This window comes from Pristis pectinata, chromosome 4 (assembly GCF_009764475.1).
Source record: "Pristis pectinata isolate sPriPec2 chromosome 4, sPriPec2.1.pri, whole genome shotgun sequence".
Lineage (NCBI taxonomy): Eukaryota > Metazoa > Chordata > Chondrichthyes > Rhinopristiformes > Pristidae > Pristis > Pristis pectinata.
Genome location: NC_067408.1, coordinates 1,840,998 through 1,868,182, shown reverse-complemented (window position 1 = coordinate 1,868,182; position 27,185 = coordinate 1,840,998). Strand labels below are relative to the sequence as shown.

Here is a 27,185-nt window from a genome sequence, read left to right as displayed (position 1 = left end):
ACAGTTTGTCCCAGCATTCTGGGGCCACCATTCATCTTACACCACCACTGAAATGGTCACCTGGTCAACATCACCCTAGTTGTGTGGGTTATAGACGAATACATGAATTAGGAGCAGGAGTAGACCTTTCAGCCCCTCAAACCTGTTCTGCCACTCCATATTATCAGGATTAACCTCATTTCCACCTACCTCAGGTAACACTCACCCCCTCACTTATTAAGATTCATCTCCCTCTGCTTTAAAAATATTTAAAGACTCTGCTTCCACTGCCCTTTGAGGAAGGGAGTTCCTAATATTTTGCTTTATCACTCTCTTAACCGGGTGACCCTTATTTTAAAGGGTGACCCGTTCTACATTCTCCCACAGGAGGACACATCCCCTCCACAGTCACCCGGGCTTTGCCCTGACTTGCTGCTGTGTTTCCTACATTACAACAATTCAAAAGGCTCTGTATAGACTGAGAGGTGCTCTGGACATCAGGGAAGGTGCGATACAATGCAGGTCTTGCTCTAACCATGGAAGCTCGAGGCTAGTTTTTCCAAGATCAACAGACAGGGCAGTGGGGTGCAGAGCACAGGCAGGTCTGTGGGGTTAAAGCAGCGATGAGCCATGATCCAACTGACCAGCTGAATGGTCTCCCCTGCCCCTAGACCCCACTGACTGCTGGTAATGAAGCAACAACCACAGATGAAACACAGGTCACGTCTCCCCTTCAGGGGAGCAGCAGTGTGGTGGCAGGGTCTTGCAGCCTGTACAATGCTGTGGGACATCTCAGGCCCATACACAGTGACGAGGGGTTCTGCAGGGGGAGTGCTGCCCTGTCTGAGGGGCCGCGCCGAGGGAGTGCCGCTCTCTCAGAGGGGTACAGACAGGGTGCCACAGGGAAGACCATCACTGAGGTACCTCAGATGTTCATTTCACATTTGGATGATGGGCACTTTACTTTCGAACAAGAGTCTGTGATTTTTCCACACAGGGAGAGTCAGAATCTGGAATTCTCCCCAGGTGGGTTCCCAGAGATCTCCATGGACAACCCAAGGCGACTAATTTGCTAGGTTCAGGACGTAACTGGGGAGTCAAAGGGCCAATACAGGTGCAATGGGAAGAATGGCCTCCTCCTGTGCTTACCCATCACTCCTGTGAATTGCCAGTCAGAGGTGGAGATGGAAGCAGCGAGAAGGGGAAAGTGTCTCTGACACACGTACCGTACGGCCTGTGGCTCTGCGCCTCTTCAGTGAAGTAACGAGTCGCCTCCAGCGCCGATTCCTCCTCTGGCCAAATAGCTGCCAAAGAAACAGCAGGCTTGTAAACCACGGGGCGCAGAGCGAGTGGTGGCAAACGCGGCAGGGATGGAGTCTGGGGGGAAATCGCACCTTCCTGTGTGGGTCCTGGGATTAAACTTTTCCCCTCTCCCTACAGGGGCACCAACTGAGAAATGCAGATGCTGACCAGAGTTCCACCGGTGCAGCGGGTAGTGCCACTGCCGCAATGCTCCAAAGACCCGGGTTCAATCCTGACCTCTGGTGCTGTCTGTGTGGAGTTTGCATGTTCTCCGTGACCGCGTGGGTTTCCCCCGGGTGCTCCGGTTCCCTCCCACATCCCAAAGATGCGCGGGTCGGTGGGTTAATTGGCCGCTGTGAATTGTCCCTGGTGTGTGGGTGAGGGGTGGAATTTGATGGGAATGTGGAGTGGCAGGATGATGATATTGGTCTGACAGCCAGCATAAACTTGACGGGCTGAATGGCCTCCTTCTACATCATAACAAACTGGGAGAAATATGGGCCCGTTACCAGTCACACACTTGATCAAACTCAGTCGCCTCAGTGGGATGGGAACTCAGCACTTGCTGGTCCAGTGCTGTTAACACTAAGGCCACCACTGCCTTCTGCTCCTTCCCCAGTGTGATACCAAGCCACCCCAGGGAGCTCCCAGGCTCGCCCAGGAGGCCATTCTCATCTCTGCTGATCTACAGGAAAGCTCGGGGGTCCCACCCAGTGATTGTCCACCTGGTCACCACCCCTGGATCCTGGCCAGGAGATGGGGGCTTGAGAACGGACAGGAACTGGCTCAGTTGTGATGCCTTCCACAGTCCAACATCTAACGTGCCCTTCGTTATCCAGGGAAACGATGGAGAATGAGACTGGGACACAGTGTTGGGGTGTGACCAGCGTCTGTGGAACCAAAACCCAACCTGAGTCAACCATCTCAGGTGAGAGGTCATCACCCTCCACAGGTAAAACCCAACAACGGGAAGAGGACCCTGGAACTTGGCGGTGGAGTGTGTGAAAGTCCCACCCCAGCAGGTTCAGGAACAGCTACTTCCCTTCAACCATTCGGTTCTTGAACCAACCGGCACAACCCTAATCACCACCTCAGTACAGCAACACTGGGACCACTTTGCACGACAATGAATTTGCTTTTTGTTCTATGTGTGTGTGATTTGTGCACAAGTATCATGCATATTTCATGTTTTTCTTGTGAATGTTGTGTATCTGATGCCCTGTGCCTGTGATGCGGCTGCAGGTAAGTTTTTCACTGCACTTGTGCACACATGGACCTGTGCAGATGACAATAAACTCGACCTTGCTTTTTGAGGAGTGGCTGTTGTCAGTCCTACCTGGCGGCAAGTGAAGTCTGTACATCACTTTCAGCTTCTCCACGAGGTCTCCATGGTACATCCCACCTGTCGGACAAAGCCAGGTTATCGGAAGCCAGCCTCTCAGCTGTCCGTCACCACCCATCTCCCATGGGGAACACCACCAGCCGGCGAGGAATCCAGACTGACACTCAGAGGGCAGTGCAGGAGTGTGCTGCCTGTCTGAGCATCAGAGATGAGGGAGTGGCCTGTCCGAAGGGCAGTGGAGGGAGGGGTGCTGTCTGCTGGTGGGGTGTTCCCAAGGAAGGCCGTACTCAGAGAGTAACTGGTTCTCAGCACAGCTGCTGGAAACATCTGCCTAGACTTACATGTTCCACTCTCTGGGCTGGGTTTGATCCATTGACTCAAAGACAAGACTGCCAACTCTGAGCCAAAGCTCCCCCCAGCCACCCCCCCCAATACACACGCGCACACATGCGCGCGCACACACACACGCGCACACATGCGCGCGCACACACACGCGCGCACACACGCGCGCGCACACATGCGCGCGCACACACACACGCGCACACACACACGCGCACAGGTTCCTCTGGCCTCCCTCCCCTCCCACTGCCAGTCACCAGAATTCACCAACCGGGTCAACACAGGAGCCGGGGCGACCTGCTCAGCAATTCACTGAGGTCGCAGCTGATCCCGATCGCCATCTCCCAGTTCCCTCGGTGCCCAACAACCCATCGATCTTAACCTTCACGATGCTCAACCGAGCACCCACAATTCAGTGGGGCAGAGAACTAAACTCGGCCCATCGGAGCGGAGCCTCCTCACCTTCAAACCCACAAGCCCTGACTCTGAAACTACTGCTCTGGTTGAGAGGCGCGCACACACACACACACACACTCACGTGACACCTACTCAGGCCAGTGACAAACTCCTTGAAGCTGATGAGCGAGTCCTTGTTTTGGTCCAGGAGACGGAACATGCGACCTGCAAGGACCTGGGAGTGCACGCCACAGGCCCAGGGCGAGACGGCCAGGAAGAGGTCCGTGAACTGGTCACAGTCGATGCGGTACTGCTCGAGGTAGGGCTGGTTCAGATCGTGTCTCTCTGCCGCAGTGCTACTGCTGCCCCAGTAACAGCTGGTCATGTGCTTGGCCTGAGGGAGAGTGAAAGGAATGGAACACGGTCAGAAAACACAGCAACTCTGGGCAGCCTCTTACGCAGGGGAGAACGCCCAGGATCAGGTTAGTGAGAAGATGTTGCTGCCAGTGGCAGGAGGACGAGTTACCAGAGGACCCATGAAGGAGAATGTTCAGCACTCCAAGGGTTAATTGAATCTGGGCCAGCCACAGGAAGTGGTGGGGGAGGCAGATTCCACAGGGCCTTTCAAAAGCAATTGAACATAGCCAAGGAGATCTGTTGCTCTTCAGGGAATAGCCGGGCTCTGGGGCAATGGGAGAGCTCTGTCACTGCACGGTGCGGTTGGTTCTCAGAACAACAGAACAAGTCACATCTGACGGAGGATGACTCTCTGCTCCTGACAGGTTTCTGTAACTCTTTCATTTGCTGCCTGACCTGCTCCCTTGTTCTCCAGCATCCATCTACCTTCCCTCTCAGGTTCCGGATGGAACTCCCACCCACCTTTCCCAGGAGAACGTCCCGGACCCTCGGGTGCGACAACTGCTCCTTATGCACTCTCCAGATCACCCTCCAATGATTTTCCATCAACCTCATCCAGGGCGTTTTGCACGTTGTCCTCCATCAAACCCTCTCACTATCCCAAAATCCTCAAATGGGACATTTTTGGATCTTTCCTGGTTTCCATCTATTTGGTTCTAATTTGCCAGTCTCACGGGACAGGAAGATTTTTTTTTTAAAAAGCAGGTGACTCTCAGTCCTGGTGTTGGTGGAACCAGTTAATTGTCGCAAAACCCGTGGTCCAGCACTGTGCTACAGAGGAGGAGATCTGCTGTAGCTGACTCCTCACCCACCAATGGGGTGGACTCTCTTCTGCTTCCTCACCTTAGGGGCCAATTAGGGATGGATTTTCAATCTGCTGCAGGAACTCAGCGGGTCGAGCAGCATCCGTGGGAGGAAAGGAATTGCTGACGTTTCAGGTCCTAGACCCGGCGTCAGGACTGAGAGGGGACATGGCCACTCTCAGTCCTGATGCAGGGTCTCGACCCCAAAATGTCGACAGTTCCCCCCCCCACGGATGCTGCTCGACCCAGATTTCCTGCAGCAGATTGTTGCTCCAGATTCCAGCATCCTCGTGCCTACTTGGGATGGAGTTTGCCAGTGATGTCCTCGTTCTGTGAGCATTGGGTCATCAGACCTGGGCCAAAGAGGAGCCATTCCCAGCCCACATCCTCATTACTGTCCATAGTCTAGAGCTCCTCATTCTCCAGCTTCCATACACTGCCTCTCCGAAGTTCTGGATGGAACTACCAGCCGTCACCTTTCCCAGGAGAATGTGCTGGATCAGAGTGTGACAACTGCTCCTTATCCACTCTCTAGATCACCCACAGATGATTTTCCATTGACCTCGGTCCTCCTCCAAACACTCTCCTGGTTATCCGGATTTACAGAGGGATCTGGATCAGCTGGGTCAGTGGGCCGAGGAATGACAAATGGAGTTTCATTCAGATAAGTGCGCGGTGTTGCATTTTGGGGTGACAAATCAGGGTAGGACTTTCACAGTGAACGGTAGTGCCCTGGGGACCTTGATCTACAAGTACATCGTTCCCTGAAAGTGGTGTTGCAGGTAGACAGGGTGGTGAAGGTGGTGTTTGGCATTTGTCAGTCAGGCAGCGAGTATAGAAGTTGGGGTGTTATGCAGCAGTTGTACAAGACGTCGGTGAGGCCACACCTGGAGTTCTGTGTTCCGTTCTGGTCACCCTGCTACAGGAAAGATGCCATTAGGCTGGAAAGAGTGCAGAGGAGACTTACAGGGATGTTGCCAGGTCTCAAGGAACTGAGTTATGGAGAGAGGTTGAGCAGGCTGGAACTTTTATCATTGGAGCATAGGAGAATGACGGGTGGTCTTAGAGGTGTATAAAATCATGAGGGGCATGGATAGGGTGAATGCACTCAGTCTTTTTCCCCAGGGTTGGGAAATCAAGAACTAGAGAGCAGAGGTTTAGGGTGAGAGGGGAGAGATTTAATAGAAGCCTGAGGGGCAACTTTTTCACCCAGAGGGTGGTCAGTATATGGAATGAGCTGCCAGAGGAAGTGGGTGAGGCAGGTACATTAACAACATTTATAAGACACTTGGACAGGTACATGGATAAGAAAGGTTTAGAGGGATATGGGCCAAACGGGACTAGCTTAGATGGGAATCAGTTGGGCCAAAGGGGCTGTTTCCATGCTGTATGACTCTCTACTATCCTGAAGCCCTCAAATGGGACATGCTTGGACCTTCCCCAATAATCCTAGCTTTAACAACCTCTTCTCATCCCAGGAGCATCCTGGGAACTCCTCTGTACCATATGGATCCATCCACAACTCAGCAGCCAAGGCCCAACCAGTGCTTCAGGAAGATCTGATCGACTCGTTAACAGCATCACAAGAGCTCTAACCTTGAAAAGCACGTAGAGTTCCTCCAGTTCTTCGATGCTGAAGGCAGTGTCCGTCAGAATTGCACGCACCTGAAACAGACGAAAAATTGGGAAATACAAATTAACAGTGAAACAAGCTCGTGATCTGACCACCGTGTAGCTACACCATAGAGCCCTGGGGAGATCTCTCTGGAACTGTGCGCACATCTGGTTTCCCAACCTACAGAAGGATATATCTGCAATAAAGGGAGCCCAGCGAAGGTTCACCAGACTGACTCCTGGAGTGGCAGTGCAGGGGGAGAAAACTGAGCTACAATCTTGTGTTCACCTACCTCCAATGAGTTTAGGCCTTACCTGTACAACCTTCCCTCGTGAGACAACCTCTTCACCCAAAGAATAAACTCTGTTTCCAATGTAAAGTCTAGTGTGTAACCTCGCTTTTTACAATTCAAAATACTAAGGGCAATTTAAGAGCATAAATACTTTCTTCAGGTTGTTGACAACCAGATTCCCAACCCAAACCCCAGGTCTGTCTGCCTGACTCCAACCATCTGCTACCACGGAGACACAGCGCTCCAGGCATATCCACCCCGACCCTTGGACACTGCCCCTCCCTACCCCAGGACACACCACCCAACACTCCTGCCCTTCCCCTCCCCAACCCATAATCAACCCACAAGCTCTCGACCAATATTCATCCCTAAGTCAACACTAAACAGGAGATGATCCGGTCATTATCACATTTGTGTTTGTGGGAGCTTGCTGTGCACGAATTGTACACACTCCCAATGCCCACCGTTCACTGCCAGTACACTACTTTAAAGTGCCCTGCGCTTCTCCCTATCTGGTGTACTGCATTCTGCATCATGGTGTAGTCTGCTGTCCAAAGCAAACACAGACTGGGTGATGAAGAACATGACGATGCTGGAGGAACTCAGCAGGCCAGGCAGCATCCATGGAGAAACACTTCTGAAGAAGGGTCCTGACCCAAAACGTTGAGTATACATTATGAGGAGAGACTAAGGGAGCTAGGGCTTTACTCTTTAGAGAGGAGGAGGATGAGAGGAGACATGATAGAGGTGTACAAAATATTGAGAGGAATAGATAGAGTGGACAGTCAGCACCTCTTTCCCAGGGCACCAATGCTCAATACAAGAGGGCATGGCTTTAAAGTAATGGGTGGGAAGTTCAAGAGAGATGTCAGAGGGAGGTTTTTTTTACTCAGAGAGCGGTTGGGGCATGGAATGCGCTGCCTGGGGCGGTGGTGGAGGCAGGTACATTGGTCAAATTCAAGAGATTACTAGATAAGCATATGGAGGAATTTAAAATAAATATGTGGGAGGAAGGGGTTAGATAGTCTTAGGTGAGGTTTAAAGGTCAGCACAACATTGTGGGACAAAGGGCCGGTATTGTGCTGTACTGTCCTATGTTCTCCACGGATGCTGCCTGGCCTGCTGAGTTCCTCCAGCATCGTCGTGTTTTTCATCTAGATTCCAGCATCTGCAGTCCTTTGTTTCTCTGGTAAACACAGACTGGGTGACTGGTTTGTGAAGCACCTTTGTTTGAAGCTTCCTGTCACAGTCATCGAGTTATGGATCACTGAAACGGGCCTTCACCCAACTCTTCCTGCCATCCCACATGCCTGCATTTGGCCCATATCCCTCTAAACCTTTCCTATCCACATACCTGTCCAAATGTCTTTTACATGTTGTAACTGTACCTGCCTCTACCACTTCCTCTGGCAGCTCGTTCCACACACCCACCACCCTCTGTGTGGAAAAACTTGCCCCTCAGGTCCCCTTTAAATCTTTCCCCTCTCACCATAAACCTCAACCCTCTAGTTTTAGACCCCCCTACCCTGAGGAAAAGACTGTGACCATTACCTTAACCACACCCCTCCTGATTTTATAAACCTCTATAAGGTCACCCCTCAGCCTCCTTTGCTCCAGGGAATACAGTCCCAGCCTGTCCCGTCTCGTTATAACTCAAGCCCTCTGGTCCCAGCAACATCCTGCTGAATCCTTTCTACATCCTCTCCAGCTTAAGGACACCCTTCCCATAGCTGGGTGACCAGGACGGCAGACGGCACTCCAAGTGTGGTCTCAGCAACATCTTCTACACCTGTAACACGACTTCCCAACTCCTGCGCTCAATGTTCTGAATGATGAAGGCCAGCAACACCTTCTTCACCACCCCGTCTACCTGTGTGCCACTTTAGGGGAATTATGTACTTGCAGACGCCCACCCCACTCTGAGCAGTCTGTGATCTCCTGTACTGCTCCAACACAAGCTCGAGGAACAACACCTCATCTTCCAGCTTGATTTTATTTTTTTTGCTACCGTCCAGCTCCACCACAGGTTATCCACGGGTAACGATAACTCTCCCCACAGACACTGCCTGGTCTGCTGGGCATTTCCAGCACCTCCTTTTAGTTTCCAGTTCAGCAACAGCTCTGACCTACCTTGCTGCATTTCACAGCTCCAGCGTGGTTCTTCTGTCCCTTTCTAACTTCCCTCATCAATGCATTAACAGGCCGCTCTGTGACCACTGAAACCGATTCAGCAGCCCGTGCCTCAGCCAGGAGGCATCCCCTGCCCTACTAATCCTCCCCAACCTTCTCTGCAGCTCAAAACTAACTTGTTTCCTCACTTTCCCAGTTCTAATGAAGAGCCTTGTTCCTCATTCCAACGTTCACTCTCGTTCCTCGCTCCGTTAACGCTGACTGACCTGCCGAGTTTCCAACATTTTCAGTATTCCTAAAAAAAAAACAAGTCTCTCTTTTGTCAGCTTGGACTAAGATAATATTCCCCCGACATTCCCCTGGATTTTCACCCAGGCTTCCCAACTCCAGAGTAAAGAGGCCTACCCGGTTCAAGCTCTTCCTATCGGTGCCCTTCCTGTCCTGTGTACCTCCCCCCTTCCTTCCAAACCCAAGACGACACGGGGACCGCTGAGCCATCACTGTTCACTTCCCTTACCACACTCCGCTTGGCCGAGTCCTCCAAGGTTTGTATCACCTTCAGCCTCTGCTTGAATCGCATCTGCTCGATGGCTCCTGCTTGGATCGAGCCGAATTTCTAAACAGACAGGAAGGAAGCAGCCTCTGAGGGAGGTGATCTCAGCCCATGATTCCTGTCCCTTCAGGTCCCACCTCAATGGCTCTCAAGGCCAGCATTAGACGTCTTTGGGAAAGGCTCCCCGTCCCTCGGGGGGATCTTGCAGAAGGGGTCCACTAGTGAGGGCTTGGAACTCAGAGTGTAGGGGGTGGGAGTGGTGTGAAACACTGGGACACCCCCAGCATCAGTCCTTCAAACACTGACGACGTGAGCAAGGTAGGAGAAGCCTCCTTTCCTGCAGACACAGCAGACTCCAGACTTTTGGGGGGCCTGTTTGTCTGTTAACAGGGAGGGGGTTGGGTTGGGGTAGGGGCAGGAAGGATGAGTAGGTTTGGAAGGGAAGAGGTATTTGACCATCAATTTACAGGCACATCAACCACCCTCCAGTATAAAAGATATACTGGCTTTGGAGGCGGTGCAGAGGAGGTTCACCAGGTTGATTCTGGAGATGAGAGGGTTAACCTATAAGGAGAGATTGAGTCGCCTGGGACTATACTCACTGGAGTTCAGAAGAATGGAAACATAGAATGAAGAAAGGGATAGATTAGATAGAGGCAGGAAGGTTGTTTCCACTGGTAGGTGAGACTAGAACTAGGGGACATGGCCTCAAGATTCAGGGGAATAGATTTAGGACGGAGATGAGGAGAAACTACTTTTCCCAGAGAGTAGCGAATCTGTGGAATTCTCTGTCCAGGGAAGCAGTAGAGGCTACCGCATTAAATATATTTAAGACACAGTTAGATTTTTGCATAGTTGGGGAATTAGAGGTGATGGGGGAAAAAGGCAGGTAGGTGGATCTGAGTCCACGGCCGGATCAGCCATGATCTTACTGAATGGCAGAGCAGGCTCGACGGGCCAGATGGCCAACTCCTGCTCCTATTTCTTGAGTTCCCTCCGACGTCACCACCTTCCAGATGAACATGGGGAACCCAGAATGAGCAACAAACTTAATTCCAGGAGAGGCGCTCACCCCAGACGACGGCTCACCTCATACGATGCCTTAATTAGTTCAAAGATGTCAACCTGTGGCAGGGGGTCATCGCCACTGGTGAGTATCGCATGCAGATGTGGGATCGGTGGTGAAGCAGTCTGCGTGTTGCAGACATTGTCCAGGTATCTGAGAAAAAGGAACAGTCAACTTATTCTAAACAGCAGTCACTGCAGACACTCAGGAACCGATAACTGAAGAAAAGCAGCTCTATAGAACTCCGGTTAGACCGCACGGAGTACTGTGTCCAGTTCTGGTCGCCTCATTATAGGAAGGGTGTGGAAGCTTTAGAGAGGGTGCAGAGAAGATTTACCAGGATGTTGCCTGGATTGGAGAGCATGTCTTATGAGGATAAGGTGAGCGAGCTAGGGCTTTTCTCTTTGGAGAGGAGGAGGATGAGAGATGACTTGATAGAGGTGTACAAGATGATAAGAGGCATAGATCAAGTGGACAGTCAGAGACTTTTTCCCAGGGTGACAATGGCCAACATGAGGGGTCATAATTTTAAGGTGACTGGAGGAAGGTATAAGGGGGCAGAGGTAAGTTTTTTTTTTAAACACAGAGTGGTGGGTGTGTGGAACACACTGCTAGCAGAGGTTGTGGGGGCAGATACATTAGGGACATTTAAGAGACTCTTAGACACATGAATGATAGAAAAATGGAGGGCTATGTGGGAGGGAAGGGTTAGATAGATCTTAGAGCAGGATAAAATGTCAGCACAACATCATAGGCCGAAGGGCCTGTACTGTGCTGTAACGTTCTATGTTCTATGTTGTATGTTCCCAAACGCCTGCACCACGAGAAACGGAGTGGTTGGCAGAGATGGAAGAGTGGACCAGATCATCTCAGAGGGAACAAACCCTTCAGAATGCAGAGAGAGGGCAGGGGACACGTGTCTGGTGGGACACCTGTTGGAGGTGTCAGAAATTGGGGAGGATTAACATGGAGGGCGATGAGGTGGAAGGGGAGGACTAGGGGAACTCCAGCAGAGATCTGGGTGGGGGGATGGACTGAGAGCAGACGTGGGAGAAACGCTGAGAGTTCTGGCGGAGAGGAAGCCATAGATGAGAGAAATGGAAGCACTGGTGTGGAAGGTGTTTCTGGCAGAATAGATGTGACAGAGGACAGTACAGTGGGCAGAGCCGCCGCCTCACAACACCAGAGACCCGGGTTTGATCCTGACCTCAGGCGCTGTCTGTGTGAAGTCTGTACGTTCTCCCTGTGACCGCGTGAGTTTCCTCCGGGTGCTCTGGTTTCCTCCCATATCCCAGGTCAGTAGGTTAATTGGCTGCTGTAAATTGCCCCTAGTGTGTAGGTGAGGGGTAGAATCTGGTGGGGGGGGGGGGGGGGGTGCGGTTGATGGGAATTAATATAGGGCACCAATGATCAATACAAGAGGGCATGGCTTTAAAGTAATTGGGGGGGGTTCAAGGGAGATGTCAGAGGGAGGTTTTTTACCCAGAGAGTGTTGGTGCGTGGAATGTGCTGCCTGGGGTGGTGGAGGCAGGTACATTGGTCAAGTTCAAGAGATTGTTAGATAAGCATATGGAGGAATTTAAGATAGAGGGATATGTGGGAGGAAGGGGTTAGACAGTCTTAGGTGTGGTTTGAAGGTCGGCACAACATGGTGGGCCGAAGGGCCTGTATTGTGCTGTATTATTCTATTAGTGTAAATGGGTGGTTGATGGTTGGCATGGATTTGATGGGCTGAAGGGCCGTTCCTGTGCTGTCAGACTGAGATACAGAGAATTGGGGTGACGAATGCTGGACCTACCAATGATGTTCAGGTCCCACAAGTGAGTAATTAAGAAAGGCGCAGTTGGGTGGAGATGGGGAGGTGCTGCCTGAGGGGGGACCGGAAGCAGATTCAATGGGAACAAGAGGCCAGAGTTCCATCAGCTGCCCTGGGCTTGGTCATGCCGGACTGGGCTGAGAGAGACGGCCAATCACCTGCCAAGAATGGTCATGGCCTCTCCTTCGTCCGAGCAGTTCAACAGCTTCTCCATGTTGGCCTCCAGCACAGCAAGGGACACCTGGAAGATGACCTTGATCCCTTCGTAGAAGAAGCAGTCGACCACAACCACAGCGCTCTCAAAGGGCATGACGCTGAGGAAGAGGGTGAGGAACCAAGACAGGGAGATGGTGCTGATAACACCCAGCTCCTGCATCCACTCGTACAGCAGGGGCAAGTGATCCCGCGTGAGGTCTTCAAATACTCCCTGGTCCACCAGAGCACCTGAAACAAAACGTGTGGAAAGGAAAATAACCAATGACCGCAAATAACTAAAGTAGTTAGTTGTTACACATTAAGAGCAGCAGGTCAGGTGACGTGTCACAACTGCAGCATGTGGGAGCTCCTGGACACCAGTGTCATCCAGGCAAATGCATCTGCAATTTGCTGCTCGAGTTGCTTCAGCATTTGGCACGCTGGCCTTCATCAGTCAGGGCAGTGAGTATAGAAGTTGGGATGTTATGTTGCAGTTGTACAAGATGTTGGTGAGGCCCTATTTGGAATATTGCGTTCTGCTCTGGTCACCCTGCTACAGGAAAGATGCCATTAAGCTGGAAAGAGTGGGGAGGAGATTTACAAGGATGTTACTGGGACTCGAGGGACTGAGTTATGGACAGAGGTTGAGCAGGTTGGGACTTTATTGATTGGAGTGTAGGAGAATGAGGGGTGACCTTACAGAGGTGTACAAAATCATGGGGCATAGACAGGGTGAATGCAGTTTTTTCCCCAGGGTTGGGGAATCAAGAACTAGAGGGTGCAGGTTTAAGGTGAGAGGGGAGAGATTTAATAGGAACCTGAGGGGCAACTTTTTCCACCCAGAGGGTGGTGAGTATATGGAACGAGCTGCCAGAGGAAGTGGGTGAGGTAGGTAAATTAACAATATTTAAAAAGATACTTGGACAGGTACATGGATAGGGAAGGTTTAGAGGGATATGGGCCAAGTGCGGGCAAATGGGGCCAGCATAGATGGGCATCTTGGTCGGCATGGACCAGTTGGGCCAAAGGGCCTGTTTCCGTACTGTGTGACTCTGTGATGTATAATGAACGAAAAAGTGAAGTTGTCCATTTTGGAAGGTAAAATAAGAAAGCACATTATGTGTGCAGTGGGAGATCGCAGAGCTGAGAGTTGCGGAGGGATCCGGGTGTCCTAGTGCGTGATTCACCCAAGACCAGTATGTAGGTAGTGCAAGTAATCAGGAAAGCCAACAGATGTTATGCTTCATTGGTAGGAGAATTGAATGCAGAAGGTGGCCAGTTATGCTTCAGGCAGTGGTGAGACCACATCTGGAATACTGTGGACAATATTCTCCTCCTTAAGGAAAGACCGAGAAGGTTTACCAGGTTAATACCTGCGACAGGCTGGTTGTCTTACAAGGAAAGATTGGAGCAGCTGAGCTTGTATCCACTGGAATCAGAAAGAGTGAGAGGTGATCTGATTGAAACGTACACAATCTAGAGTGGTCTACACAGGGTGGGCATGAAGATGTTTCCTCTTGTGAGAGAATAGAGATTGAAGAGTCACTGTGTAAAACTAAGGGATCCTCATTTAGACAGAGATGAGGCGAATATTTTTGTTTCAGGGGTTTGGGAGTTTGTAGAATTCTTGTCTGTGAACCACAGCAATGTTACTGACTCTGAACAAATGTCTGAAGATGCAAAAGCTTGAGAACATGTACCACCAGGCTCAAGGACAGCTTCTATCCTGCTGTTAGACTCTTGAACAGACCTCTTGAACGATTAAGAACTCCTGATCTCTCAATCTACCTTGTCATGGCTCTTGCACTTTATTGACGCTATGTGCCTGTGGCGCTGCTGCAAGTAAGTTTTTCATTGCACATGTGCACACACGGACTTGTGCATCTGACAATAAACTCGACTTTGACTTTGTCTGCCTGCACTGCACTTTCTTTGTAACTGTAATACTATACTCTGCAATTTTGTTTTCTTTGTACTACCTCGATGTACCTATGTTTGGAATGATCTGTATGAATAGCATGCAAAACAAAGCTTTTCACTGTATCTCGGTACACGTGACAACAATAAACCAATCACCAGACATCGCAGCAAGGCACTCCCTTCAGTGCCCATGGGTACAACTTGGATAATTGAATCGATCAATAATCTGAAAGTGGTTCAAGTGAAATTGCAATAATCTCTCGGCAGCCGTTTCCCGTTTCCAAATCGTACTTTCACAGTTTGATACATACAATATACTTTAAAAAAATTATGCATGTTTTGAATAAATGGAACTTCTAATTGTGGGAAGTTTAATGACACAGGAGGCGGCTAACTGTGCTGAGCACAGCAGCTCCTCAGCCCAATCCCACCTCAGCATCAGATTCTGTAGCCGCGCAGGTCACAGCTCAAACACAAGGCCTATCTGTGCAACGTTCCAAACCCATGGGAACTCAAGAAGCTGCAGAGAGTAGTGGACTCAGCCTAATACATCACGGGCACATCCCTCCCCACCATCGGGAGTATCTACAGGAGGTGCTGCCTCAAAAAGGCAGCACCCATCATCAAAGATCCCCACCATCCGGGCCGTGCCATCTTCTTGCAGCTCCCATCAGGCAGGAGGTACAGAAGCCTGAAGTCCCACACCACCAGGTTCAAGAACAGCTACTTCCCTTCAACCTTTTAGTTCCTGAACCAACCTGCACAACCCTAACCCTACCTCAGTACAGCAACACTGGGACCACTCTGATCACTTTGTTCTAAAATGGACTTTTCTTTCCAATTGTGCTTTTTTTTCTTGAAACATAAATTATACACAATTTTTACATTTGTTTTTCTTGTGAATGCTGCTTATCTGATGCTCTGCGCCTGTGATGCTGCTGCAAATAAGTTTTTCATTGCACCCGTGCACACATGGACTTGTACAGATAACAATAAACTCCATTTGGACTGTCCTCCCAATATCTAACCCTTTAAGCCCAGGATACTCTGTTAAATCTCCAAGGGGTATCAAAAACAAGAGGGCAGAGATTTAAGGCAAGAGGAAAGAGTTTTAAAGGGGATCTGAAAGTTTTTATTTCAACACACAGAGAGGGGTTGATATCTGGATCTCGCTGCCAGAGGAGGTGGTGGAATCAGATACAGTCACTGCGTTTACAAGGTATTTAGACACACACTTCAATAGACGATAGAGGGATAGGGTCCTAATGTGGGCAAATGGGATTAGTGTAGATGGGCAAGAAGGGTCGGCATGGACATAGTGGGCCAAAGGGCCTGTTTCTGTGCTGTACAACTCTATGACAGCCTCTAATCGAGGGTCACAGGAAGCCAGGCGGCTAGTTAGACTCACCGACCACCCTGGTGTTGTAGTAATCCGGTAGCATCCGCTCGCACAGAGCGATCAGGAGCCAGAAAGCTTCCTCTTCGTTGCAGTACAGCAAGAGAACAGAGGTGACAATGTTCATGGCCTGTAAGGATGAGGTCAGAGGTCAGAGCCTGGCTTGTCAGAGGAAGCTGCACCCATCAACACCCACCCCCTGCAGGCAAGTCCTTCAAAGAGGCCGTCACCCACAGCAACCCAAGGCTTGCGCTGGTCCAATCCTCAGCTGAGCTGCCAGCAAAGGCATCAGTGTTTCTGGGGCAGAAGCGGCAACAAACCATCCGTTGGAAGAACTCAGCGGGTCGAGCAGCACCTGTGGGGGGGAAGGAACTGTCGATATCTCGGGTCAAAATCCTGCATTAGGACAAATCCTTCCCCCCCTCCCCCCTCCCACAGATGCTGCTCGACCCGCTGAGTTCCCCCAGCAGATTGTTCGTTGCTCCAGATTCCACTCTTGTGTCAAGCATTAAGGCAAGATCATTATTTGATTCATTCAAAGGATTTAATTGCCCATCACTAGTTGCCCCTGAGAAGGTGGTGGTGAGCTGCCTTCTTGACCCGCTGCAGTCTGTGAGGTGTGGGTGTACCCACAGTGCTGTTAGGGAGGGTTCCAGGACTTTGACCCAGCGATGGTGAAGGAACAGTGATATATTTCCCAGTCAGGATGGGGTGTGGGTCGGAGGGCAACTTCCAGGGGGTGGGGGGTAGAGGGGAAGAGAGAGGGAGCAAGGGGTGAGGAAGGGTTACAGTGAGGGGGGAAGGCAGCCTGGAGAGGGAGGGGGGCATGTGGGGAGTGGAGGGGGGGGGGATGGGCGAATAGTTTTGAAGAGAGGTATGCAGGCTGTGGGGAGGGGTGGGGAGGAGTGGGTGTGGAGGGGAGGGCGGGACCGGAGGGGGGAGTGGGTGCGGAGGGGAGGGCGGGACCGGAGGGGGGAGTGGGTGCGGAGGTACTCACCTGGCAGTACCCGATGTTGGGGTTGCGGAGGGGGGAGCGAGGGTGTGGAGGAGTGAGCGAAAGGGGGGCAGGGAGCAGAGGGGGGCGCGGAGGGGTACAGTACCCAATGTTGGGGTTGCAGAGGGAGGAGCGGGGGGTGCGAAGGGGGGAAAACGGGGTACTCACCTGGCAGTACCCAATGTTGGGGTTGCGAAAAGCGTAGGCAGTCAGGACCCTGCGCAGAGCCGCAATGCCCAACTCGTTCTGGAAGGCCGGGTGTTCCGGCATCGAGCGGTGCAGGTCTCTCTCAATCTCCTCGGTGGCCAGGCTGTCCTTGCCCATGGACTCCTTCACCAGACCGGAGTAATAGCCAGGGTGCATCAGCATCTCGTTCAGAGCCCCTAGGAGAGACCGAGGAGCAGGGTGAGGGAGATCCTCCCAGGTACAGCTTACACCCTCCAGCCCAGGGGAGAAGGCGAGAGGGTGGGGACTCTCAGCTCAGGATGGGGAAGGGGGTAGCAGAAGGGTGGGTCTAAGAGACTTGTGTTGCTACCACAACTTCAGGAAGAACAAAGCAGTGGTGGTCAAAGTCCTGTTGTAGTCACTGCTATAACATAGGGCACTTGGCAGCCAAGATCCTTGCTGTGGGGAGTGTTGCAGAACAGAGGGAGCTCAGAGTAGAGGTACATGGTTCCCTGAAAGTGGCGTCGGAGGTAGACAGGGTGGTGAAGGCGTTTGGCACATTAGCCATCAGTCAGGGCATTGAGCACAGAAGTTGGGTGGTGGTTGAGCAGGATGCTGGTGAGGCCACACTTGGGAGTATGTGTCCAGGTTTGGTCACCCTGCTATAGGAAAGGTATAAATCCTTTCTGTGCTCTTTCCAGTTTAATAACAAGGATGTTGCCAGGACTCGATGGACTGAGTTATAGGGAGCGGTTGAGTGTAGGAGACCTGGAGGTGATTTTACAGAGGTGTATAAAATTATGAGGGGCATAGATAGGTGAATGCACTCAGTCCATATCTACCCCAGAGTTGGGAAATCTACAACTAGAGGGCATAGGTTTAAGGTGAGAGTGTTAATAGGAACCTGAGGGGCAACTTTTTTTTTAAAAAACGCAAAGGGTGGTATCTATGTGGAACAAGCTGCCAGAGGAAGTGGGTGAGGCAGGTACAATAACAACTTTTAAAAGTCAGTTGAACAGGTACATGGATTGGAAAGGTTTAGAGGGATATGGGCCAAACACAGGCAAGTGGGACTGACTTGGTGGGTACCATGGTTGGCATGGACGAGTTGGGCCGAAGGGCCTGCTTCCATGCTGTACAACTCTATATGGAGGAAAGGAGCTGGGCTGTGGATCAAAGGTGATCAGAGTGAATGGCAGAGCATCTTCAAGAGGCCGAGCAGTCTCTCACTTCACTTACCTTCCGAGTTGGGTGTCTAATGAAGATTAAGACCATTGTAAAGAGTGTAGCCCATCCAAGGGTAACTCCAGGGCACACACCATAAGACATAGGAGCAGAATTAAGCCATTCAGCCCATCGAGTCTGCTCCACCATTCAATCATGGCTGATTTTTTTTTCAATCCCATTCTCCCGCCTTCTCTCCATAACCCTTAACCCCCTCACTAATCAAGGACCTGTCGCTCTCTGCCTTAAATACACCCAATGACTTGGCCTCCACAGCCGTCTGTGGCAACAGATTCCACAGATTCACCACCCTCTGGTGGAAGAAATTCCTGCTCATCTCAGTTCTAAAGGGACGTCCCTTTATTCTGAGGCTGTGCCCTCGGATCCTGGACTCTCCCACTAATGGTAACATCCTCTTCACGTCCACTCTATCCAGGCCTATCTGTATTCAACAGGTTTCAATGAGATCCCCCCTCGTCCTTCTGCACCCCATCGAGTACAGGCCCAGGGATACCAAACGGTCCTCATGTGGCATGGTGCCCAAGCCCAGCAGGACTTTCCACCCGATTCTCTGAAGGACGCCACTGGTTTCTACCAACCCTGTGTGGTTCCAAAGGTGCAATACCTGAGAACAAGAGCCAGAGTTCTCCCCTCAGGGATTCAGGCAGACCCTTTAGCACGAGGTCCCGTGTCTTGGCCGTACGATACATGCACACCCCTCGACCAAATTCAAAGAAGTGGATGTTCCAGGATTCCTCCTTCATCTTCTCTTTGGCCTGTGCAGGCAAACAGAGAGACATCAGTACCAAACGCCAAGGGGTACCGCCACACCTTCGCCATGTGTTGCATCAGGAAGGCTGACAGTATTGTCCAGGATACCTGCCACCCTGGACATTCCCTTTTCTCTCTTCTACCTTCTGGGAGAGAAGATACAGGAGCTTGGAAGCCCGGATGTCCAGACTCAAAAACAGCCTCCAGTTCTGGTCTCCCACGTGGGAATGTCTCCACTCAGCTCCACGATGTTCAGCACCAACAATGACACTCTCTGTTCAAGATGGACGTGACTATTCAGTTGAGTCACTCTTGTAAACCATGCTCAAGCCTTCTCCGGGGCCACACAGTGGTGTAGCTGGCAGAGCCGCTGCCTCACAGCACCAGAAAGCCAAGTTCGATCCTGACCTCGGCTGCTGTCTGTGTGTGGAGTTTGCTCGTTCATTCTCCCTGTGACCGTGGGGGTTTCTTCCAGATACTCCAGTTTCCTTCAGCATCCCCAAGACACGAGGGTTCATGGGATAAATGTGGGTGGGTAGTAGAATCTGGGGGGGTTGGCAGGAATGTGGGGAGAAGTAGGTTACATGTGGGCGGGGGGGGAGATGGGATTGCTCTGTGAGCTGGCACAGACTCAATGGGCCAAATGGCCTCCTCACGTCCTAAGGTGATACACGATTCCCCAGGGCCGATCCACCAGTGAGACCAGAGCTTTCTCCATGAACTTCTGACCAAGGTTACGTACTTGTTTAACAAACCACCCCCGGTTTACAATTCCCTCAGTACCAAAATTCATCCCTGTGACTGGCTACTTTCTAACCAATAGCCTTGCTAGCCCACGCGGCTACTTTGGCCAATCCCTCCTGCCGAATCCTGGTGGATTGTCCCAGCATGTTCTGGAAGGACCATACCATCTTGGGGCTGAGCTCCTCCGGGGACTCCCTGCGGAAGATGCACATCAGCGGCTGGGTGGCAGTGGGCGTGGTCTCGTCGCTGAAGATAAACTGCTTGCTGTCCGACGCAGCCCCGGGACTCAGCGTCAGAGAACACGGGGAGGAAGCCCCTCCTAGTCCTGGGGAAACCTGGAACAAGGAAACACGTGGACTGATCAGAGAGTCCAGACAGTGTCCTCACTGCCTCTGTGGTCAGTACAGAATCCTCCCCCCCGCAATGTCCTCACTAGGAACTCAAGAACTAGGAGCAGGATGAGGCCATTCAGCCCATCAATGTCATGGCTGACCCAGTCTCATCCACTTTCCCAACCAATCTCAGTCACCTCTGATTTCCTGAAATCTATTGATTCCAGCCTTGAATACACTCCACCATGGAGTGGTTGGAGCCTTCTGAGAATTTGTAAAGTTTACAACCCACTGTGAAAAGAAATGTCTCCTCTTCTCAATCATGGTACAGTCAAGGAGGCAGGCACGGTAGTGTAGCGGTTAGCATAACACTATTACAGCGCCAGCGACCCGGGTTCAATTCCAGCTGTTGCCTGTAAGGAGTTTGTACGTTCTCCCCGTGTCTGCGTGGGTTTCCTCTGGGTGCTCCAGTTTCCTCCCACATTCCAAAGACATACAGGTTAGGAAGTTGCGGGCATGCTATGTTGGCGCCGGAAGAGTGGTGACGCTTGCGGGCTGCCCCAGAACACTCTGCGCAAAGATGCGTGTTTCGATGTACATGTGACTAATAAAGAAATCTCATCATAAATAGAGAGCTTATTTAGGGCACATTGTGATGAGGGCAATTTGATTCTGTAACAGGATAGAGATAGATTGGGCAAAAACCTGGCAAATGGAGTGTAATGTGGGGAAGTGTGAGGTCATGCACTTGGGTAAAGGGAGTCAAAAGGCAGATTATCTAAATGGAGAGAGACTGTGAGTGGGTGAAGTTCAGAGGGATCCAGGTGTCAATTGCATGAATCACAAAGAGCTAGCAGGCAGGTCCAACAAGCAACCCTTGGTGGTGAAGGACTTGGAGTTTAAGAAGAGGGCGGTTGTGTTCCAGGTGTACCAGGCCCAGGTGCGGCCACACCTGGAGGACTGCGCACTGTTTTGGTCCCCTTACCTAAAAAATGGGAGAGTATCATTGGAGGTGGTCAGGAGGAGGTTCACCAGGGTAATTCCTGGGATGAGTGGGTTGTCCTATCAGGAGAGGCTGGACAGTCTGAGTCTGCATTCCTTGGAGTTTAGAAGAATGAGGGATGACCTTATTCAAACATATGAGATCCTAAGGGGGCCTGACAGGGTGGGTGTTGAGATGTTCCCAGTGGCAGCAGAGTCACAAACAAGGGGACATGGTTACATGATCAGGGGCTGGTCATTTAAAACTTAGGTGTGTGCTGGGTGCCAGAAGGACTGGGGGGAGCAATGGGCCGTGAGAGAGGAGGGTGCAGGAAGGTAAGCGGGGGAGGGACTGATGGGTGCGCCCTGAGAGCCAGCACAAATTCGAGGGGCTGAACAGCCTTCACGGGTACAGAAATAGTTGAACTAGAACGGCAGAGGGAGGAGACGCAGGCAGGGAGACAGAGGAAGTGGAGAGAAGTGATAGACTGGAAAGAAGAAGCAAAAGGGAGATTGAGAAACAAGGGTGAGATATTGACAATTGGTTTATTCTAGTTACGCGTACCGAGATACAGTGAGCTCTTGTTTGCGTGCCGTCCAGACAGATTATGCCAGACACAAGCACAGTGAGGTAGTAAAAAGAAAACTGAATGCAGAATATAGTTTTACAGTTACAGAGAAAGTGCAGTGCAGGTAGACAAAACGTGCAAGGGCCACGATGAGGTAGATTGTGAGATCAGGAGTTCATCTTTAAGCGTACGAGAGGTCCATTCAAGAGTTTGATAACAGCAGAACAGAAGCTGTCCTTGAGCCTCAAACTTTTGTACCTTCTGCCCAATGGGAGGGGGAAGAGAAAATGACTGGAGTGGGAGGGATCCTTGATTAACAAACAATCTGCTGGGAGAACTCAGGTCAAACAGCAACTGTGGGAGGAAAGGAATTGTTGATGTTTTGGGTCGAAATGCTGAGGTCTGTTGCTCCACATTCTAGCAGTTGCAGTCACGTGTCTCCAGGTTCTTGATTACGTTGACAGAGTCAATGGAAGGGAGGCTGGTTTGCATAATGGACTGGGCTGTGCGCATAAGTAGGGCCATTGTGACTTAACATGCAGGGCAGTTGCACCAATGTAGGTGAATTAATGACACAAATGGACATTAATGCCTATGAAATTGTTGCTATTCCAGAGTCAACGGTTGAACATTAGTATCTAGAAGAAGAATCTCTCACAATCTACCTTGTTATGACCTTGCACCTTATTGTCTGCCTGCACTGCACTTTCTCTGTAACTGTAACACTTTATTCTGCACTCTGTTATTGTTTTCCCTTAAACTACCTCAATGCACTGATGTGATGAAATGATCTGTATGGGTGGCATGCAAAACAAAGTTTTTCACTGTACCTCAGTACATGGTCAAGTGGACAGTCAGAGACTTTTTCCTAGGGCGAAAATGGCTAACATGAGGGGACATAATTTTAAGGTGATTGGAGGAAGATATAAGGGGGATCTCAGGGGTAAGTTTTTTTTACACAGAGAGTGGTGGGTGTGTGGAACGCACTGCCGGCAGAGGTTGTGGGGGCAGATACATTAGGGACATTTTAAAGACTCTTAGATAGACACATGAATGATAGAGAAATGGGGGGCTATGTGGGAGGAAGGGTTAGATAGACCTTAGAGCAGGATAAAATGTCGGCACAACATTGTGGGCTGAAGGGCCTGTACTGTGCTGTAATGTTCTAGGTGACAATAATAAACCAATTTGAGGAGGGAAAGGAGGTGGGGAGGTGCAGGAGGGAATCGAGGCCATGGCGAGGATGGACAATGGTTTGGAAGATCCTGATGTGGGACCTTTGCAGGTGGAGCTGAGAGACAGCAGGGGCAGAAAATGTTGGTGGGGCCGTCCATCGGCCCCCAGACACCAGGGGTAATGTACCCGAAGGAATTAAACAGGACAGAGACACAGGCACGAATGAATTGGAATTGGTTTATTATTGTCACTTGTACCGAGGTCCAGTGGAAAAACTTGTCTTGCGTACTGATCGAACAGGTCAATTCATTACACAGTGCATTGAGGGTGTACAGGGGAAAATACAGAATGCAGAGTGAAGTGTCAAAGAGTAAATGATACGACTGTAATCATGGTAACTTCCGTCTACAAATAGATTGGACAAACCAAACCAGCAATGGTACCGAGGAGGAGGAAGTCGTGGTGTAGGTGGTGGTTTTATAGACCAGAGAAGAGGGTGGCCTCGACTGGGTTTGGTGCAATGAGAACAGCTGAATGAACAGTCTCGTGTGTGGTGCTTCAGGGAACTGTGGCCAGAACTTTATGGGATTCATCATTACGATGGAGATTGAAGTGGTAGAGTCAGAATCTGCGCTTCTGAATTTTGGGACATAGGTCTGTCATTTAGACATGGGGTGAGAAGGTTCACCCAGAGGGAGGTGAACTTCTACAACCAAGGCTGTGGAGGCCAAGCCATTAACCGTATCCCAGGAGGTGGTAGATACACGTCTTACTGCTCTGGGGGTCAAGGGGAGGAACAGGGTACTGAAGTAGATGGAGACACAGGAATCTGCAGGAGCAGCCCCACAGATTTGGCACAGACTCAATGATTCATCTCATTGTAAGTACAAACATTCTGCATTTACATAGGACCCTTGTCACCACAAAATGGCCCAAGGTGCTCCACAGGAGTATTTATCAAACAAATTGGCATGCTTGCCTTTACTGAGTTCAAGAGTCAGGAAGTTATATTGCAGCTTTATAAAATTCTGGTCAGGCTGCATCTGGAGTATTGCATTCAGTTCTGGTCACCCCCATTACAGGAAGGATGTGGAGGCCTTGGAGAGGGTGCAGAAGAGGTTCACCAGGATGCTGCCTGGATTAGAGGGCATGCACTACAAGCAGAGGTTGGACAAACTGTTTTTTACCTCTGGAGCGGCAGAGACTGAGGGGAGACCTGATGGAGGTTTATAAGATATGAAAGGCATAGATAGACAGCTGGTATCTTTTTCCCAGGGTTGAAATGTCTAACACATTGAAGGTGAGAGGGGTCAAGTTCAAACGAGATGTACTTCATTACAGAAAGGATGTGGAGTCTTTGGAGAGGGTGTAGAGGAGATTTACCAGGATGCTGCCTGGATTAGAGAACACATCTTATGAGGAGAGGTTGAGCGAGCTGGGGGTTTTTCTCTTTGGAGTGACGCAAGATGAGAGGTGACTTGATAGAGGTGTATAAGATTATGAGGGGCATAGACAGAGTGGGCAGCCAGCACCTTTTCCCCAGGGCGGCAATGGCCAATACCAGAGGACATCTGTTTAAGGTCAGAGGAGGAATGTTTAGGGGAGATGTCAGAGGTAGGTGTTTTTTTTTATTTACAGAGAGAGTGGTGGATGCCTGGATTGATCGTGGAGTAGGTTTATATAGGTCGGCACAACATTGTGGGCCAAAGGGCCTGTACTGTGCTGTTCTATGTTCAGGGCAAGGTTGATTTTTCCCTTTTTTTTATACACAGAGAGTGGTGGGTGCCTGGAACGTGCTGCCAGGTGTGGGGGTGGAGGCAGATACGACAGAGGTGCTTAGGAGGCTCTTAGATGGGCACAGGAACGTGCAGAGAATGGACAGTGTGCAAGAAGAAGGGACTAGTTTAATTAGGCATCATTAGCTTAATTAGTTCAGCACAACACTGTGGGCTGAAGGGCCTGTCCCTGTGCTGTACGGTTCTAGGTTCTAAATTGTGCCACACAAGGAGGCCTGCCGAGTTCCTCCAGCACCACAGTGTTTTTCACATAAGGAGGTATTAGGGGAAATGACCAAATGTTCTCTCAAAGATGAAGAAAGAAAGAGGTGGGGAGGTTTATGGGGCGACTTCCAGAGCTCAGGACCCAGGCACAGACACATTGGTAGAGAACTTCAAGTGCAGGGTTGATGCAGAAGCCATGGTGTAGGGCGGAGATCTCGGAGGGTCTAGTGCCGGAGGTGGTCACACAGGGAGTGAGGGGGGAGAAGGGAAAAGGAAAGACTTGGTTACCTGACCCCCTGGGCTGTTGGGGCTCTGGGCTCGCTTCCTGGATGGAGTTCGCTGCAGGAAGTCCGAAATTCTCTGCACCAGGAAATCCCGGTCCTTCAGGTTGGCGAAGAGGAAGGTCATCTTGTTCTTGGTGCTGATGGACAGAGGGCTGGGGAGAACGCTGGAGCTGTCTGCCTTCTCAACAATGCTCACCTAACACAGAACACCACAGAGCATGGGTCAGCAGTGGAGTGACAACCTTGTCCTTTCCCATAACGTCGTCAACCAAGTCGGAAGGTAGGAGATTGGGGGTAACCTGATAGAGGTGTATAAGATCATGAGAGGCATAGACAGGGTGATAGCACACAGTCTTTTTCCCAGAGAGGGGGTGCTAAAAACAAGAGGGCAAAGGTTTAGGATCAGAGGCGAGAGAGATTTAAAAGGGACATCAGGGGCAGCTTCTTCACCCAAAGGGTGGTGTGTATTTGGAATGAGCTGCCAGAAATAGTGGTTGAGGCCGGCACATTAGCAACATTTAAAAGCCATCTAGATAAGTCCACTGATAGGAGAGGTTTAGAGGGCTATGGGCCAAATGTGGGCAGATGGGACCGGCTCACTGGGCAACACAGTCAGCATGGACGAGTTGGGCCGAAGGGCCTGTTTCCGCCCTGTCTGACTATGACCGAGCCACAATCGACAAGTCCGTAATATATGCGGTCCCATCATACAACTGCTTCATCTTTCTTGATGAAGTTCAGCCCTGAGACCAGGCTGGGGCTGGTACTCATTGCCTGTCCCACGTCACCCTGATATGGTGCAGGTGAGCTGATGCTAACAGACTTTGATACAAACCCAGGGCCTCCCTGGGGCCATCTCAGAGGGCAGCTACAACTCAACATCATTGGTGAGGGACAGGAGTCACCAGACCACTAGAAGATTTCCTTCCTTAATGGACACCAGTGGATTTCTAACAGCTTCACTGTTACTGAACCTATGAACACTACCTCATTATTCCTTTTTTTGTACTATTATTTTTGTAATTTATAGTAACTTTATGTCATTCCAGTGTACTGCTGCCATTAAACAAATTTCACGTCATACAAGTCCAGTGATAATAAACCTGATTCTGATAACAAGAACAGATACTAGTTTCTAAAAAACCAAATTATATTCTGAAATTATGGGGGATAGGAATCGAGCTCTTTCTAATTCCGAGCCCTGGAACATAACTATCACAGTGTTGGATTCCAGCTCTTAGCAGAGCAGGGATTTATTATCGGCCCCTTTATGGTAAAACTCAGACAGTTCACTTTCCAATTCTGGGACTACCGGTATCTGTAACATGGCTTCAGAGTTTCACTGAAGGGTTTGCAGATTTAAGGTTTGTCTTCACCCCTCCTGGGACAGAACGAGTCAGCACGGGGTCACACAGTGATGGCCTTACCTCCCGCAGGGGGATGATCAGGTTGCAGGCATCTTCCTCTTTGCTGGCAAAGCAGATGTAGTTATTGGAGACGAACATCTGACCCATGATGTGCATCTTATTGAAGGGGTCCAGAGGGTGCACTCCGTGTGGCCGTTCCAACCTCTCGTCCCTCGGGAGCTGGAACGTGGACCGGTAACGCTCGTTTTTTGGCTCGAGCATCCAGGTCCCTGCAGGTGACGACACAAAGACAGCAGCAGTGAGGAGAAGGAACCTTTGACCAAACTCAGTGTGAATAGAGGTGGACGAAAAATTTGAATGAAAATGGAGAAAATGGCAACCAAACGACCCTCCTCCCATCGGGCTGAAGATACAAAAACCTGAAAGCAGGTACCACCAGGCTCAAGGACAGCTTCTATCCCATGTTATAAGACTATTGAACAGTTCCCTAGTACGATAAGATGGACTCCTTGACCTCACAATCTACCTCATTGTGACCTTGCAACTATTGTCTGCCTGCACTGCACTTTCTCTGTAACAATTTACTCTGCATTCTGTATTGTTTTCCCTTGTGCTACCTCAATACACTGTGTAATGGATTGATCTGTATGAACGGTATGCAAGACAAGTTTTTTCACTGTACCCTCAGTACACATGATAATAATAAACCATTCCAATTCTTTGCTATTCATGGGTTTTAACAAAGATCCGACACTCAGATACATCTGCAGCTCTCAGAGGGAAAATGAAGCATCTTGGTGAGTCAGTGCCTGATCTCGGGCCCCTGGATGTCCCAGAGCTTTTATATAACCAATGAGGTCTTTCTGCACTGTAGGTACTTTGTAATTTAGGAAACTTTGTAAGCTTTCACACACAACAAAACTGCCAGCTCTGGAGAGAGTGATCATAAAATCCAATTATTTTATTAACTCAGCTTGAGGGGTAACATTGGCTGAAAAAGAGTAGGCCATTCAGCCC

General features: G+C 50.4%; 1 protein-coding gene across 1 annotated transcript in view; it reads right to left on the bottom strand.

The window, feature by feature from the left end:
• The window catches only part of LOC127570016 (TBC1 domain family member 9B-like), a 56,872-nt gene that overhangs the window by 12,979 nt on the left and 16,708 nt on the right, over nt 1–27,185 (bottom strand). The window contains 14 exon segments of the mRNA XM_052015200.1: nt 1,206–1,283; nt 2,618–2,683; nt 3,512–3,752; nt 6,175–6,243; nt 9,133–9,231; nt 10,258–10,387; nt 12,209–12,494; nt 15,574–15,691; nt 16,724–16,938; nt 18,570–18,720; nt 19,624–19,794; nt 24,806–24,997; nt 26,229–26,417; nt 26,419–26,437. Coding sequence (XP_051871160.1) covers nt 1,206–1,283; nt 2,618–2,683; nt 3,512–3,752; nt 6,175–6,243; nt 9,133–9,231; nt 10,258–10,387; nt 12,209–12,494; nt 15,574–15,691; nt 16,724–16,938; nt 18,570–18,720; nt 19,624–19,794; nt 24,806–24,997; nt 26,229–26,417; nt 26,419–26,437 — 2,024 coding nt within the window.